This window comes from Narcine bancroftii, chromosome 3 (genome assembly GCF_036971445.1).
Source record: "Narcine bancroftii isolate sNarBan1 chromosome 3, sNarBan1.hap1, whole genome shotgun sequence".
Taxonomy (NCBI): domain Eukaryota; kingdom Metazoa; phylum Chordata; class Chondrichthyes; order Torpediniformes; family Narcinidae; genus Narcine; species Narcine bancroftii.
In genome coordinates, this window is record NC_091471.1 from 327,833,812 (window position 1) to 327,848,195 (window position 14,384).

Here is a 14,384-nt window from a genome sequence, read left to right on the forward strand (position 1 = left end):
TCTGTCTGCAGTTACAGATATCGCCATGGAGAGTAGTCCAGGTCCATCGACTTCGTCCACCGAACCCAGGCCAGAGGCAGAGTCCAGAGGCCCGAACACGGTCATGAGCTACCCACCGAGAACGGGTAAGAGCCGCCGTCTTTCAGGTCCCCACTGCCTGCGAGGGTGGGAAAGAGGTCACTTTGTCCTGGGTGATGGAAGGGATCCAGCTGGCCCTGAGGGAGAAGGTAAGCTACTAACCTAAAGCTGTGGCTTGGCTGCTGCCAACTTGTTTCAATGCCCCTCGTTCATAGACTGCGGATTCCTGTGGGATCAAAATGTCAGTGGGTGGACGTGAACTGCCAGTGTTTTCTTTCCCTGCAGGGGTCCAGTGCATCCCCCAGCGTGCGGCCCTGTTGAAATCAATGCTGAACTTCCTGAAGAAGGCCATCCAAGACCCAGCCTTCTCGGATAGCATTCGACACGGTAATGGGCTGTTGTGTTGTCATGTGCATCGAGCTTGGGGTTTGTGAGTGCATCTGGCTGAGTGGACTCCTGCAGCGACTCGTGCCGAGATAAACAAGAAGAGCAGATAGTTGTGTTACAAATGAGCAAAGTGCAGGGTCCAGAGAAAAGCACTGTGTCTTGACCGCTAGGATTCATTGAAAATTCTGGCAATGACAGGAGGGAAGCAGTACCTGAGTCTGGACATTGGCATATACAAACTCATCTATCTCCCGTGAATCGTGCACCAGCACTGTCCAATCCACCATATCCACAAGTGTTTGGAGTCTCCGTGCCCACGTGCTCTGTGCAAATTCAGTATATCGGGGGATGGGCGGATGGAAGGGGGCAGAGTGATGGGGTTTTCGGGAAGCGGAGTGCGCAGGTAGGATGGAAGTATAGGGAACCAGATGGCGGTGGGTGGGAGGGGGCTCAATTGATGAACTTGGCATTGAGCTTGGCGTTTCGGTCACCAGTACAGGAGGGTCCCTCGCTTGACTTGTTGGCGCTCCATGAGTTTCCCCGTTGTTCATTCCAACATTCGTTTATTATCATCCCAATGCACAAGTACCATAATACTCATGTAATAGTTGACCCCCCCCCCCCCCCTTGGCCTAAAATTCGGGTGTTTTCCATATGACCGGCATAAAAGTCAGCTGCCCCGCCCATCTGAGTTTCTGATGGCCTAACAACAGATCATTGCCCTGCCCACCCACCCACCAGAGCTCCCAATGTCCAGCCACGTACTCTCCTCGGACTGGCCACCCACCCACTAGAGCTCCTGACATCCCGGCCATAAACTCTCCTTGGCCCTGGCTGTCCGCCCACTGGAGCTCCTGACATTCCAGCTGCAAACTCCTCAGCCTGGTCGCCTGCCCACCAGAGCTCCTGACGTCCCAGCCACATACTTGCCTTGGCCAGGCTGCCCACCCACCAGAGCTCCGCACATCCCAGCTGCAAACTCTCCTCAGCTCGGCCACCTGCCCACCAGAGTTCCCCACGTCCCAGCTACATATCCTCCTCAACCCCAGCTGCCCACCCACTGGAGCTCCCGATGCCATGATCGCAGATCCTCGACCCGGTTGCTTGCCCTCTGGAGCCCCAATGCCCTAACCACAGTTCTTTGTCTTGGCTGACTATCTGCCCACTGGAGCTCCCAAAAGCCCTGTCTCCAGACTCTCAACCAAGTTGCCCACCCTCCCGATGCCCCAACCACAGACTCTCATAGTTCCTGGCTCCCTGGCCATCCTCGCCCCGCCGCCCACCCACTGGAGCTACTGATACCTCGACTATGGACTAACCACGGCTATCCGAGCTCCTGACACCTTGAACAAAGAAGGTACTTACCGCGGTCAAAATGTGACCCCCAAAGTGCGAGTACCATATTTTTCTTTTTATGTGTATTTTACAAACCATTCCTCCACCCCCCCCCCCATGCTATTCGAGGATATATTTACTGAAAGAACACATTCAATTAATAGAGGCCTTGGGAAAGTTGAACCGGCAATTTATAGCAGGCATGGGAAATTTTGATCTTGGGAATATTTCTTTGTACAGAGGTGCCATGGTGTTAAACAGGACATTCTGGCTAGGGCCCTTCACCATATCAATGTAAATTGCCCAGACCCATCCCTGAGGGAGGAGATTAACATATCAAGTGCCTCTGATTTGAGACAACATTAGAATTAAAATCCTGCTTAACTCTAATTCCATTTAACCGATTCCTCTCCAAAGCTTGTTAATGTATTGCAGCAGGATATCATCTATGTAATGGGCGATTTACACCTCTGGGTGAAGTTGATTGGGTGTTAATTACGGGAGATTAACTGTGTGGCAGATACTTGTTTGTACTTTGTCTCATGTCCCACTGAAATGCAAATTGCTACTGCCAGTCAGAAATTAGAATACAATACTCGCACAATATATGCATGTGCACGTTATATGAAAAAATATTTACACATTTATGATTTTCTGCATGTTATATGTGTGTGTGCGTGTTAAGTGAGTGAAAATACAGTATATACACCATGTAACATAGCAAAATTGCATTTTCTAGTCCCTGGTGCAAAACATACAGACACATAATTGGACATAAAATAGATACAGACAAACAATATATATGCAGGACAATTATTCATATATACAAATAATAAATATTGTTCATTAAATACTAGCGTGAGCAGTTCCTTTGGTTATTCAGCATCCTCACTGCCTGTGGGAAGAAGCTCCTCCTCAGCCTGGTGGTGCTGGCTCTGATCCTCCTGTATCTCTTCCCCGATGGGATCAGCTGAAAGATGCTGTGTGCAGAGTTGAAGGGGTCCTCAACGTGGGCTCAGTTGGCGTGGATGAGTTTGGCTGTACGCCCTGTTTCGCCGACATTCCCTAACCCGATATTTAACTGTCAAAGGATTCTCTTTCTCCATCACCCCTCCTGCAAAAAGAATGCCGGAGAGGAGTGCAGATCTGCGGAGTGGTTCCGAGCCCGTGGCCTGGTGCAACTCTGGGAGAAGTGCTGATGTACAGTAAAACCCCATGTATCTGGAATTCAAGCACTGGAAAAAAAAATCTAGGAAAATTAAATTAAAAAAATCAAAATGAATAAGAATAAAATAATAGGTTAAAAAATACATAAGTTAAAAATTTTAAAAGTAAATATTCTCTGAAGTAGCATATGAAACTTTGGTGAAGATGGGAGCAAATATTCAGCCAGCGGAGCGCCGTGGTCAGGCTTTACGTGAAACAGCAATGGCATCACCCAGGAGGAAGAGCTGGTCGATGCCTCTCGCCTTTGGGTTAACTCTCTTAAAATGTGCCCTTAACCCCGATTAGTAAGAGTCACCCTGGTCAGAGCTTTTATCTGAAAACTTAGGGGGAGGGTTAATTATCTATAATATTGTTTGTCTTTTGGACGGCTCCATGGAGGGGGAGGAACCTGTAGATGCATTGACAGTTAAATGTTTTCACAGAATGTGACACTGAACTTTCAGGTTTATATTCCTGCAAGTGAGGTTTGTTCAGTGTAAGTACAGTATGGTCTTTTAAACTGTTTATTCTTAATGTAGACGCTTTAGTTAGGCTTTGTAAGAGCAAGACTCAAGCAACTGGAAAACACACTTACCCACCAATGCCTGTAGATGCTGGATACCAGAGTTTAACTGTAATTCTTGCGTCTCTCCTTTCAGTCATGGATGGATCTCTGCCTACCTCACTGAAGCACGTCATCAGCAATGCCGAGTATTACGGACCATCGCTCTTTCTGCTCGGTAAGAAGGCTCATTTGTTCCTCGCCCCTCTGCGTTGCTGGAAGGGGTTAGAATTTCTTGCGGAGTGAAACTCGAAGTCTGCAGATGCAGTGATAGAAGTAAGCACACAGAATGCTGAAGAAAATCAGAGGTCATAGCAAAGATCAAGATGCATAACCAATGTTTTGAGCCTGCACCTTCATTAAAGGGACAAGCACAATGCAGGCAGGCGTTCGAACAAAGTGGATGGGGGGGGGGGACAGGGGGAGGAGCGTAATGGATGGATAAGGGAGGGCACACCAGCAAAAGGGGGGAAGGGGGTGAAGAGCTGGAGGTAAAGAGACAGAGGGGAAAGGGAGGGAGAATGGGGAGGGGTCTAGCAGAATCCGGAGACGTTGACGTAATGGCATCCGGTCAGAGTGCCTGGATGGAAAATTAATTTCTTACGCTTTGGTTGTCTGCTAATCTCCTGCCAGTCTCTCCCTTAACTTGATGAAGGGCTCAAGCCCAAAATGTCAGTTATGTATCTTTCTTTGCTATATAAAGGACACTGACCTCCTGAGTCTCTCCAGCTTTGTGGTTTTTCTACAACCACAATGTCTGCAGACCTTCCTGTTTGACTGCTGATGCGTTCATTCCAAAAGTCATCATGTGAATCTTCTAAAGTCGATGAACCTGTGTACTTTTAAAAAAAAAACCTATAGTATTTCAGATTTATCGTTAGAGTGCACACAATGACATCACATACAACCCTGAGATTCTTTTTCTCTGCGGGCATGGCAAAGTTACCGCTTTTCTTTTTAAAATATCTTTATCGAATTTAATTTTAAAAAAGTACACACATATGGATCCAGTACATAGATTGAAAGATTTAAAAAAAACAATTTATACTTCTCCAATACAAAGGAAAATTATGTTGTACTCCCCTTGATCAAACCCCTTTTCCAAAGAAATGCTGACGTCACATTCAACCTCTTGTTTCTTCTCTTTACTCTTCTCCTTTTCTAACTTTTCTGTTTTATATCACGTCTATTTTTTTTTCCTGGGGGGAGGGTTGAGGGGGTTGGAATGGGGGAGGGAGAGACGTCATATATAAGTAAATCACTGGATAATAATGAAAAAGAACACCCCTTTTCCAAAATATCTCAAAAGAAAGCAAAAAGAAAAGAACGCCCCCACCCCCAATTAATCAAACCCTCAAACAAGGTTTGCTTGTATACCTGAAATCCTGAAGGAACAAATGATGACATTTGGAAGGCAGACAGCAATGTTTGGGAGCGTCCAAAAACCCTAATTACTTAAATGATGGTTATACTCCATGACAGGCCCCCATGTTTTGTAAAAATTCACTTTTCAATCTTTCATGTTGCATCTGACCTTTTCTAAACTTAGGAGGGACGTGACCTCCTGTGACCGTTGAGAGTGAGTAGGTGAACATTTCATCAACATTGCCCGTCTAGGGAGGAGTCACGTGATGGAGTAGTGGCTGGTAGGGGAACTCCAGCCCTCTCCAGAAAAGTTAAAAAAAAGTTAGGGAAAAAAACAAAGTCACTAACACAGAAACCATAACAAATTGAAAGTGAAAGTGTGGAGAAAATGGCAGCAAAGAAAGAAAAACCAAAAACAAACGGAAGAAAAGAAGGAAGGACGTCGGAGGAGGAAGGTGAAGGCCTTACCGGTACGAGGAGGCCCGCCGTGGAGAGAGAAGCCCGCTCCTCGAGGTCAGTGGAAACCCCGAACTCAGGACTACAAAGATGGCTCACAGAGCCAAACAAAAGTGCGCAACTGTGCATGCGCGATGCACAAGACAAAAACAACACCGACAAGAGGAGACCAGCTGAGGAGTAAATCTCCACAGCCGAAATAGACAAGTATAACACGACAGCAAGACTCTCAACAGGAAAACATAGAAAATAACGGGATCAAGAAGGAAGAGAATAAAAATAGGAAATCAAAGAAACAACCCAGAGGAACAAGACCAACACCAAGACACTTTTAATAAAAATAAGAAGAACAAAAATACCCAACAAAACAAAATAAACAATCCAACAAGAAAACCAGAAGAGACAGAGGAAAAAGACACAGATCCTGGAGTGGACTCAGTAGAAGAGGAGGGAGAACACAGAGAAATGGAAGATGAAGGGAAGGGCAAGTACATGGATATATTTTTTTTTAAAGAATATATGGAAACGGTAAAAGAATGGCAGACGCAAGAATTCAGTGAAATAAAAAGAAGAATAAAAAGTACAGAAGAAAAAATGAATAGATTAGAGATGATCATGACAGATATAGGAAAAAGAGTAGACAAGGTGGAAGAATGAGAAACGGCCATAGAAATGGAGGTAGATGACTTAAAAAATAAATTAGAAGAATCTGATAAAAAAAGTTAAAGAGACACAGGAGCTGTTAGCTCAGAAGATAGATATAATGGAAAATTATAATAAAGAAACAATATAAAGATAGTGGGCCTTAAGGAAGATGAAGAAGGCAAAAATATGAAAGAATTTATAAAAGAATGGATCCCCAGGGTCCTGGGAAGACCAGAATTACAGGAAGAAATGGATATAGAAAGGGCACACAGAACATTAGCCCCGAAACCACAACCACAACAAAAACCAAGATCCATTCTAGTAAAATTCCTAAGATATACGACAAGAGAAAATATATTGGAGAAGGCAATGAAAAAAATAAAATAAGACAAAAAAAACCACTGGAATACAAGGGTCAAAATTTTTTTTTCTATCCAGATATAAGTTTTGAACTCCTAAAGAAGAGGAAGGAGTTTAATACAGCAAAAACGACCCTATGGAAAAAAGGTTATATATTTATGTTAAAATACCCAGCGGTATTTAAAATAGTTATCCCGGGGCAGCAAAGCAAACTATTCTCGGATCCGGAAAAAGCATGAAAATTTGCAGAACAACTACAAAACAGACAAAGAGATGAAGAGATGTAACAAGAACAAAAATGACAACAAGAACTAAGAAGGGAAAGAAAGGGAAGAAAGGAAGTAAGGAGGGAATTAAGAGAGTGACCTTTGTTATATATGAAGATTAAAATCTTTTCTGGGGGGGGCTGGGTGGTGAAGAATAACAGTCACTGCGAAATCAGTTGACGCTTGCGAGCGGATTCGCAAATCCAAATGGTGAGGGGAGATGTGGTTGCCCGACAAGGGACAAAGGGCAACTCAGAAAGGGGAGGGACGATTGGGGTTAAAGGAATTTTAGATATGAGAATAGTGGAAATATTTTATGTTTTAGAAATGTTGTCTTATAATGTGTTCAAAAAAAGAAAGCAGAAATGGATAAGAAGGGAAGGTGGTGATGAGGAAACGGAAAGGAAAGATAAACAAAGTATGATATGACTATGTTGAACTATATGACTTTAAATATTAATGAATACATAACCAAATCAAAAGGAAGAAACTTAAATTTACTGAAAAAAGAAAAAATTGATATAGCATTCGTACAAGAAACACATCTAACTGAAATGGAACACAAGAAATTAAAGAGAGGACATGTAACAGCAGCATTATATAATTCAAAAGCCATATTAATGATTAGCTATATTAATCAATAAAAATGTACCATCAAAAAATAGAAGAGAAAATAATAGATCCAGCAGGGAGATATGTAATGATAAAATGTCAGATATATTCAGAATTTTGGAATTTACTCAATGTATACTCACCTAATGAAGAAGATCAAAAATTTATGCAAGATATCTTTTTGAAGAAAGCAGATACGCAAGGGAACATACTAATAGGAGGGGATTTTAACCTTAATTTGGACTCAAACATGGATAAAACTGGAAAAAAAACTAACTGAAAGAACAAAGTAACCAAATTTATAATTAAATCGATGCAAGAAATGCAACTTTTGGATATATGGAGGAAATAACACCCAAAGGAAAAAGAATATTCATATTATTAGGGTAGACACATAACATACTCAAGGATAGACCTATTCCTGTTATCAGTCCACATTCAAGGGAGAGTTAGGAAAACGGAGTATAAAGCTAGACTATTATTGGATCACTCACCCCTGTTATTGGCAATAGAGCTAGAGGACATCCCACCAAGAATGTATAGATGGAGATTAAACTCCATGCTACTTAAAAGACAGGATTTTAGAGAATTAATTGAACAACAAATTAAAATGTACTTTGAAATAAATACAGAATCAGTGAAAGATAAGTTTATACTATGGGATGCAATGAAAGTGTTCATCAGAGGGCAAATAATAAGTTATGTAACTAAGATGAAGAAGGACTACAATCGGGAAACAGAACAGTTGGAAAGGGAAATAAATACAGAAAAAGAATTAGCAATAAAGGAAGATACAACATAAAGAAGAGAATTGGCAGACAAACAAAAATATGAAACACTACAAACATATAAGGTGGAGAAGAACATAATGAAGACAAAACAGAAATATTATGAACTAGGAGAAAAAACGCACAAAATTCTAGCGTGGCAGCTTAAGACAGAAAAAAATAAAAGAATGGTATTGGCATTAAGGAAAAAGGACAAACAAATTACATATAATCCAACGGAGATCAATGAAAACTTCAGTGAATTCTACGAACAACTAAATCAAACTGAAAATGAAGGAAAAGAAGACAAAATAGATGAATTTCTAACTAGAATTGATCTACCAAAATTACAAACAGTGGAGCAAAATAAATTAATAAAAATCATTTAAAATAGAAGAATTACAGGAGATAATTAAAAAAAACTACCGAACAATAAAACACCAGGAGAGGATGGATTTCCAGTAGAATTCTATAAAACATTTAAAGACTTATTAATTCCTCCCCTCCTGGAAGTAATCAACCAAATTGATAAAACACAAAATATACCAGATTCATGCAAAACAGCGATAATTACAGTAATAACAAAGACAGGGAAAGATCCACTAGCACCAGCGTTATATAGACCAATATCTCTACTTAACACAGATTATAAGATACTAGTTAAACTATTAGCAAACAGATTGGCTGACTATGTACCAAAAATAGTAAATCTAGACCAAACTGGATTTATTAAAAAAAGACGAACAACGGTCAATATCTGTAAATTTATTAACTTAATTCATGCAGTAGAAGGAAATAAAACTCCAACAGTAGCGGTTGCTTTAGACGCAGAGAAGGCCTTTGACAGAGTAGAATGGAATTATTTATTCAAAGTACTACAAAAATTCAGCCTACCAGAGAAATATATTAATTGGATTAAAGCATTATATAAGGGGCCATTGGCGAAAGTGACAGTAAATGGATATATATCAAAACAATTTAACTTAAGTAGATCAACAAGGCAGGGATGTCCACTATCTCCCTCACTGTTCGCGTTAGCTATAGAACCACTAGCAGAACTGATAAGAACAGAAAATAAAATAAGAGGGATAAAAATAAAAGAGAAGGAATATAAAATCAGTCTATTTGCAGATGACGTTATAATATACTTAACAGAAGCAGAAATATCAATAAAAGAATTACATAGGAAATTGAAGGAATATGGAGAAGTATCGGGGTAAAAGATCAACGCAAATAAAAGTGAAGCAATGCCAATGAATAATGCGGATTTCACAAAGTTTAAGAAAGAATCACCATTTGGATAGCAAACACAAGCAATGTGATACCTAGGTATACAACTGAATAAAAATCTTGGCCATCTATATAAACTAAATTATCATCCATTAATGAAAAAATTACAAGACGACTTAGAGCATTGGAAAGCCTTACCACTAACACTGATAGGAAGGATAAACTGTATTAAAATGAACATTTTCCCAAGGATACAATACCTATTTCAGTCATTACCAATTCACCTAACAGAGAAATTCTTCAAGGAGCTAAAGAAAATAATAAGGAAATTCTTATGGAAAGGGGGGGAAACCGAGGATAGCACTAGATAAATTAACAGAATGGTACAAACAAGGAGGCTTACAACTACCAAACTTTAAGAATTATTATAGAGCCGCTCAAAAAAGATACCTATCAGATTTTTATCAAACAAGGGAAAAACCAGATTGGACCAGATTAGAACTAGTTAAAATAGCGGATAAGATACCTGAACATATACTATATAAATGGGATGAAAAATTGGTGCAACGTAGGAATTCACCGGTATTGCATCATCTGCTCAACATTTGGAAGAAGATTCACATAGAAAGGAATGAAACAAATTACCAACTACCAAAACAAATATTGACGCAAAATCAACTAATCCCTTTCACAATAGATAAGCTTTCCTTCAGAGAATGGGAGAGAAAAGGGATCAGAAGAATAGAAAATTGTTTTTCGGGAAATAAATTATTATCCTTTGAACAAATGAAGGATAAATATAATATAACTCAACTGAAAACCTACTTTGAAGGACAATTTGGGAAACAGTCTGAGGTTACCAGAAGGAAGCAATTTTGAATATGTGATTACAGACACAATGATAATTAAAAAATTTATAACAAACATGTACATCAAACTGCAAGAAAAGGAGAACGAGGGAACAAACGGTAAACCTAAACAAAAATGGGAAGAAGATCTAAACATAAAGATAAAGAATGAAACATGGGAAAAGCTATGCTCCGGAACTATCAGAAATACAATAAACACGAGGTTACGCATGATACAATATAACTGGATACACAGGCTATACATCGCACCTCAAAAGTTAAATAAATGGGACCCAACAGTATCTGACAGATGTTTTCGCTGTAAAAAGGAAATGGGAACAACAATTCATGCAATTTGGACATGTGAGAAAGTGAAAAAATTTTGGGAAGATTTAAACCAGATATTAAATAAAATCACAAAAAGCAATATACCAAAAAACCCAGAGTCTTCCTCCTAAGTAATATAAGAAATAAAGAATTTGGACTCGATTTGGTTGGAGCACAAAAAAGATTTGTTATGATAGCCTTAGCTGTAGCAAAAAAATGTATTGTGTCAACCTGGAAATTAGAATACAACTTGAGAATACAACAATTTACATAGAAATGAATAAGTGTATTCCATTAGAAAAAATAACATATAATTTAAGAAATAACATCACAATATTCGAAGAAATATGGGAGCCATACATGAAATACAATAGAGAAATCCTACCATGGACTTCCACCGCCTAAAATTCCAGAAGGAGAAGTCAACGAAAAGAACTGACTCAGTAAAATTTCTTGTTTATTTATATTAAGTGACAACATTGTTTAACGGGTTTAATGTATCTTATAGATTGAACTCCAAATAAATGGGGAAGGGGGTGAGGGAGGGAGGGAAGGGAGTGGGGAAAAAGGGGGAGAAAATGACACCTTATATTCAAGAGAAAAAATGTCTGTAGGTATCTTGGTCAATATGGTTTATAGTGTGAAAAATAAAAAATTAAAAAAAAACATTGCCCGTCTAGCTTTCAATGAGGTAAACGCTAACATTCGCCTCTGAAGTGAAGTCCATATTATTTCCTCTTCTTGAGAAAACTAAATAGAGCAGTTAAGGGTTACGCTAACGATGCTGCCCCTTGGTTATGGCCTCGGTTATTATGGTGTCAGCCACCCAGATTTGAATCTAGCGTTCAGGGTTATATGTTCTCACTTGACCCTAAAAAGAACTGATAAAGATAGAATATAATTTTTCCAAAAATCATCAAAACTAGGGCAAGTCCAAAATATCTGAATTACCACTTATTGGCAGGAACTGCCAAAGAAGAACTGCACCCAGCACGTAAACAAATAAAGAAGTGGGAACAAACGGACTGTGCAACACAGAGCAAATTAATTAAGTGCACAAGTCAGAGAAACGAGTCCCTGATCGAGATGCTTTGCATCTGACTATTCATTTGCTTCTTGGTGCTGGCCCACTGTAAGTAAGGGTCCTCATTATTGCAGGATGATAATTACCTTCCAAGATGTCGGCCAAGGTGTTTTACAACACGGATGCAGGCCCTTTGGCCTGACTTGGCCACGCAGACCAAGCTCGCCCCATTTGCCTGAGTTCAGCACGCATCACTTTAAAACCTTGACTTTCTTTGATTGTTTCTTTCAAATGTTGCAGTTGTCCCACCCTGCCTCAGCCCCTCTCGTTCCTTGCCCCCACCAACTCTGATCCTCTTTCGGATCCAGTGACATTTGAACTGTGAGCTGGTCTGTGTTGCAGTGCTGATGTCTGTCTGTCTTTGTTCATTTCCTTCTAGCGACAGAGGTGGTGACGGTGTTTGTGTTCCAAGAGCCTTCGCTGCTGTCCTCGCTCCAGGATAACGGGCTGACGGACGTCATGCTCCACGCTTTGTTGATAAAAGATGTGAGTCACCCCCTCGCCCCCCCATTAAAATCCTGGCTGTCTCTCAGTTTTCACTGCTGCCCACCTTCCCACACCGAGTACTGCTGTCACCCCGCTGGTTATTCTCCCTCAACAGCTTGAGTCTTCTCTCTAGCACTCTTTCTCCTTCAATTTTGCCCCAAATTTCCCCCTTGGCCCCAGCGTGCATGCTCATTTTAAATCTTTCCCCTCTCACCCGTAAGCTGATGATCTCCAGTTTTAGAATCCCCAACCCTGGAGGGATAGTCTGCAACCTCTTGCATTCCTTATGCCCCTCCGCCATTTAACAAGGTAACGGCTGATCTGCTGTCCTCCCCCATAACCATAAATTTGGCTTTGATGTAAAAAAAAATTTGTCTTAAATACAGTAAAATGCCTGATATCTGGAATTCAGCAACTGTTGGCCTCAAGCAATCAGCAAAAAAAAAAAGTGGAAAATTAATATGAAAAAAAAATACAGAAGTTTAAAATTAGTGTGCCTCACTGTTTTGTTCTCCAATCACACAATCGGAAACACTTGTCCAGCATCACCCAATTCTCATAGGTGCCAGACACCAAGGATTTTACTGTATACTTAATGAGGCAGTCTCTGGGCAGAGGATTCCACTGATGCTGATTACCCTTTGTGTAAAGGTGTGTCTCCTTTGTAGATTTAGACGTGCAGCATGAAATTAGTCCCTTCTGGCCCACGAGGCTGTGCCGCCGAAGTGGGCCCATTAACCTACAAACCCTGTACATTTTAGGAGGGTGGGAGGAAATTGGAACAGCCAGAGGAAACCCACGCAGGTCATGGGGAAAATGTACAAACTCCTTAGAGCCGCTGCCAGGTTTGAACCTGGGTTGCCGGCGTGGTGTCAAAGAGATGTTTGATTCAACCATTTTATTGTTGTGTGCTGGAAATGGTCAAGTTCTTTCCATTATATGCCCTGCAGAGGCAAACTAAAATCACCATCGCATTCATTTTATTGTCATGTTATAAGGACAGTGCCATATCACATAGAATTTGTTTTGTCTGTGGATTTCTCCTCCAGTGCTTCAGTCCAAGCCAACAGCAGCCCGAGCTCCAGATCTGAACCTCCAACATGATCAGGAAGCCTTTAGCTCCCAACGCCCCTTCGGGAGCCCTTCTTGCCCTCAGGCACTCTTCAGTCCTGTACTGATAGCAAATAAAAGCAACACCTCACTGTATTGGGTTTAACTTAACAAATAAACTTCCTTTTCTTCCCCTCATTCCTTCAGTTCTCCCCATAGCCCTCTCATTAGGTAAATATTCGCTTATACCTTTTTCACAGTATGCCTCTGTAAGTCAGTACCATTTCATGAGGGAGCCTAGTGTCACAGCGCAATCTGCCCTCACCTCCAGTTCCTAATGTTCTCCTTCCTCCTCTCTCTCAGGTGCCTGCCACACGTGAAGTGCTGGGTTCCTTGCCAAATGTTTTCAGCGCACTGTGCCTGAATGCTCGGGGGCTGCAGTCCTTCGTGCAGTGCCAGCCCTTCGAGCGACTCTTCAAGGTGCTGCTGTCTCCCGACTACCTGCCTGCAATGAGGAGACGCAGAAGTTCGGACCCTTTAGGTCAGCATTTCTCCCATCCCTATTCCCCACCCCTAACCCGATGTTTAAAATTGTTCTGTTGGGACGTGCACTAACCCATGCTATATCTCCGGGCTCAGTTTTTGATTCCCCCCCACCACCACAATGCAACTCTGGCTTCGCCCACCATCACGGGGGTGGGGGGGAGGTGGAAGACACCAAAATTACCGTCTATAAAATTGTTGTGCAGTGCTTCAGTAGAAAGTTATGATTTTTGATAAAAATATCCCTGTCGTTCATTACAACAACAGAAACATTTTTAGACATGCAGCATGGAATTAGTCCCTTCTGGCCCACGAGCCTGTGCCGCCCAAGTGCGCAGTTGGGGCTCAGGGTGGGGGGCGATGTGGGGGAAATTCTCCAGCGCTTGTGCATTTTGCAACAACCCCCAGTGTCTGTGGATCTCCCTGCTTAATTTAATTGCTCTCTCCCCCCCCATTACCCTTGAAAGTGTCTTGAGCCACTGCAGTCCACCAGGTGTGGGTTCGTCCACAATATTGTTGGGGGAGTCCTGGGATTTAGACTCGATGACGGTGAAGGATGGTCCTTCTCCACTTTGTTGTGGTGATACAGGGACAGCGGGTCAAAATTCGGAGCAATCTGATGTGAGTTGAAGCGGTGACTTAGCAAGTATCATTGAAACCTCTTGCACAGGTGACACAGCGTCGAACCTCGGCAGTGCTGTGGATGAACTGATGAGACACCAACCAACTCTGAAGACTGACGCCACCACAGCCATCATAAAAGTGTGTATCTCGGTC

At 41.5% G+C, this 14,384-nt stretch overlaps 1 protein-coding gene across 10 annotated transcripts in view; it reads left to right on the forward strand.

Annotated features, from left to right (window-relative positions):
- The window catches only part of huwe1 (HECT, UBA and WWE domain containing E3 ubiquitin protein ligase 1), a 283,531-nt gene that overhangs the window by 110,184 nt on the left and 158,963 nt on the right, over positions 1-14,384 (forward strand). For all 10 annotated transcript variants that reach the window (XM_069929120.1, XM_069929126.1, XM_069929127.1 and 7 more), the window contains 6 exons: positions 12-125; positions 364-465; positions 3,666-3,746; positions 11,908-12,014; positions 13,428-13,605; positions 14,278-14,369. In XM_069929120.1, coding sequence (XP_069785221.1) covers positions 12-125; positions 364-465; positions 3,666-3,746; positions 11,908-12,014; positions 13,428-13,605; positions 14,278-14,369 — 674 coding nt within the window. The remainder of the gene's footprint in view (positions 1-11; positions 126-363; positions 466-3,665; positions 3,747-11,907; positions 12,015-13,427; positions 13,606-14,277; positions 14,370-14,384) is intronic.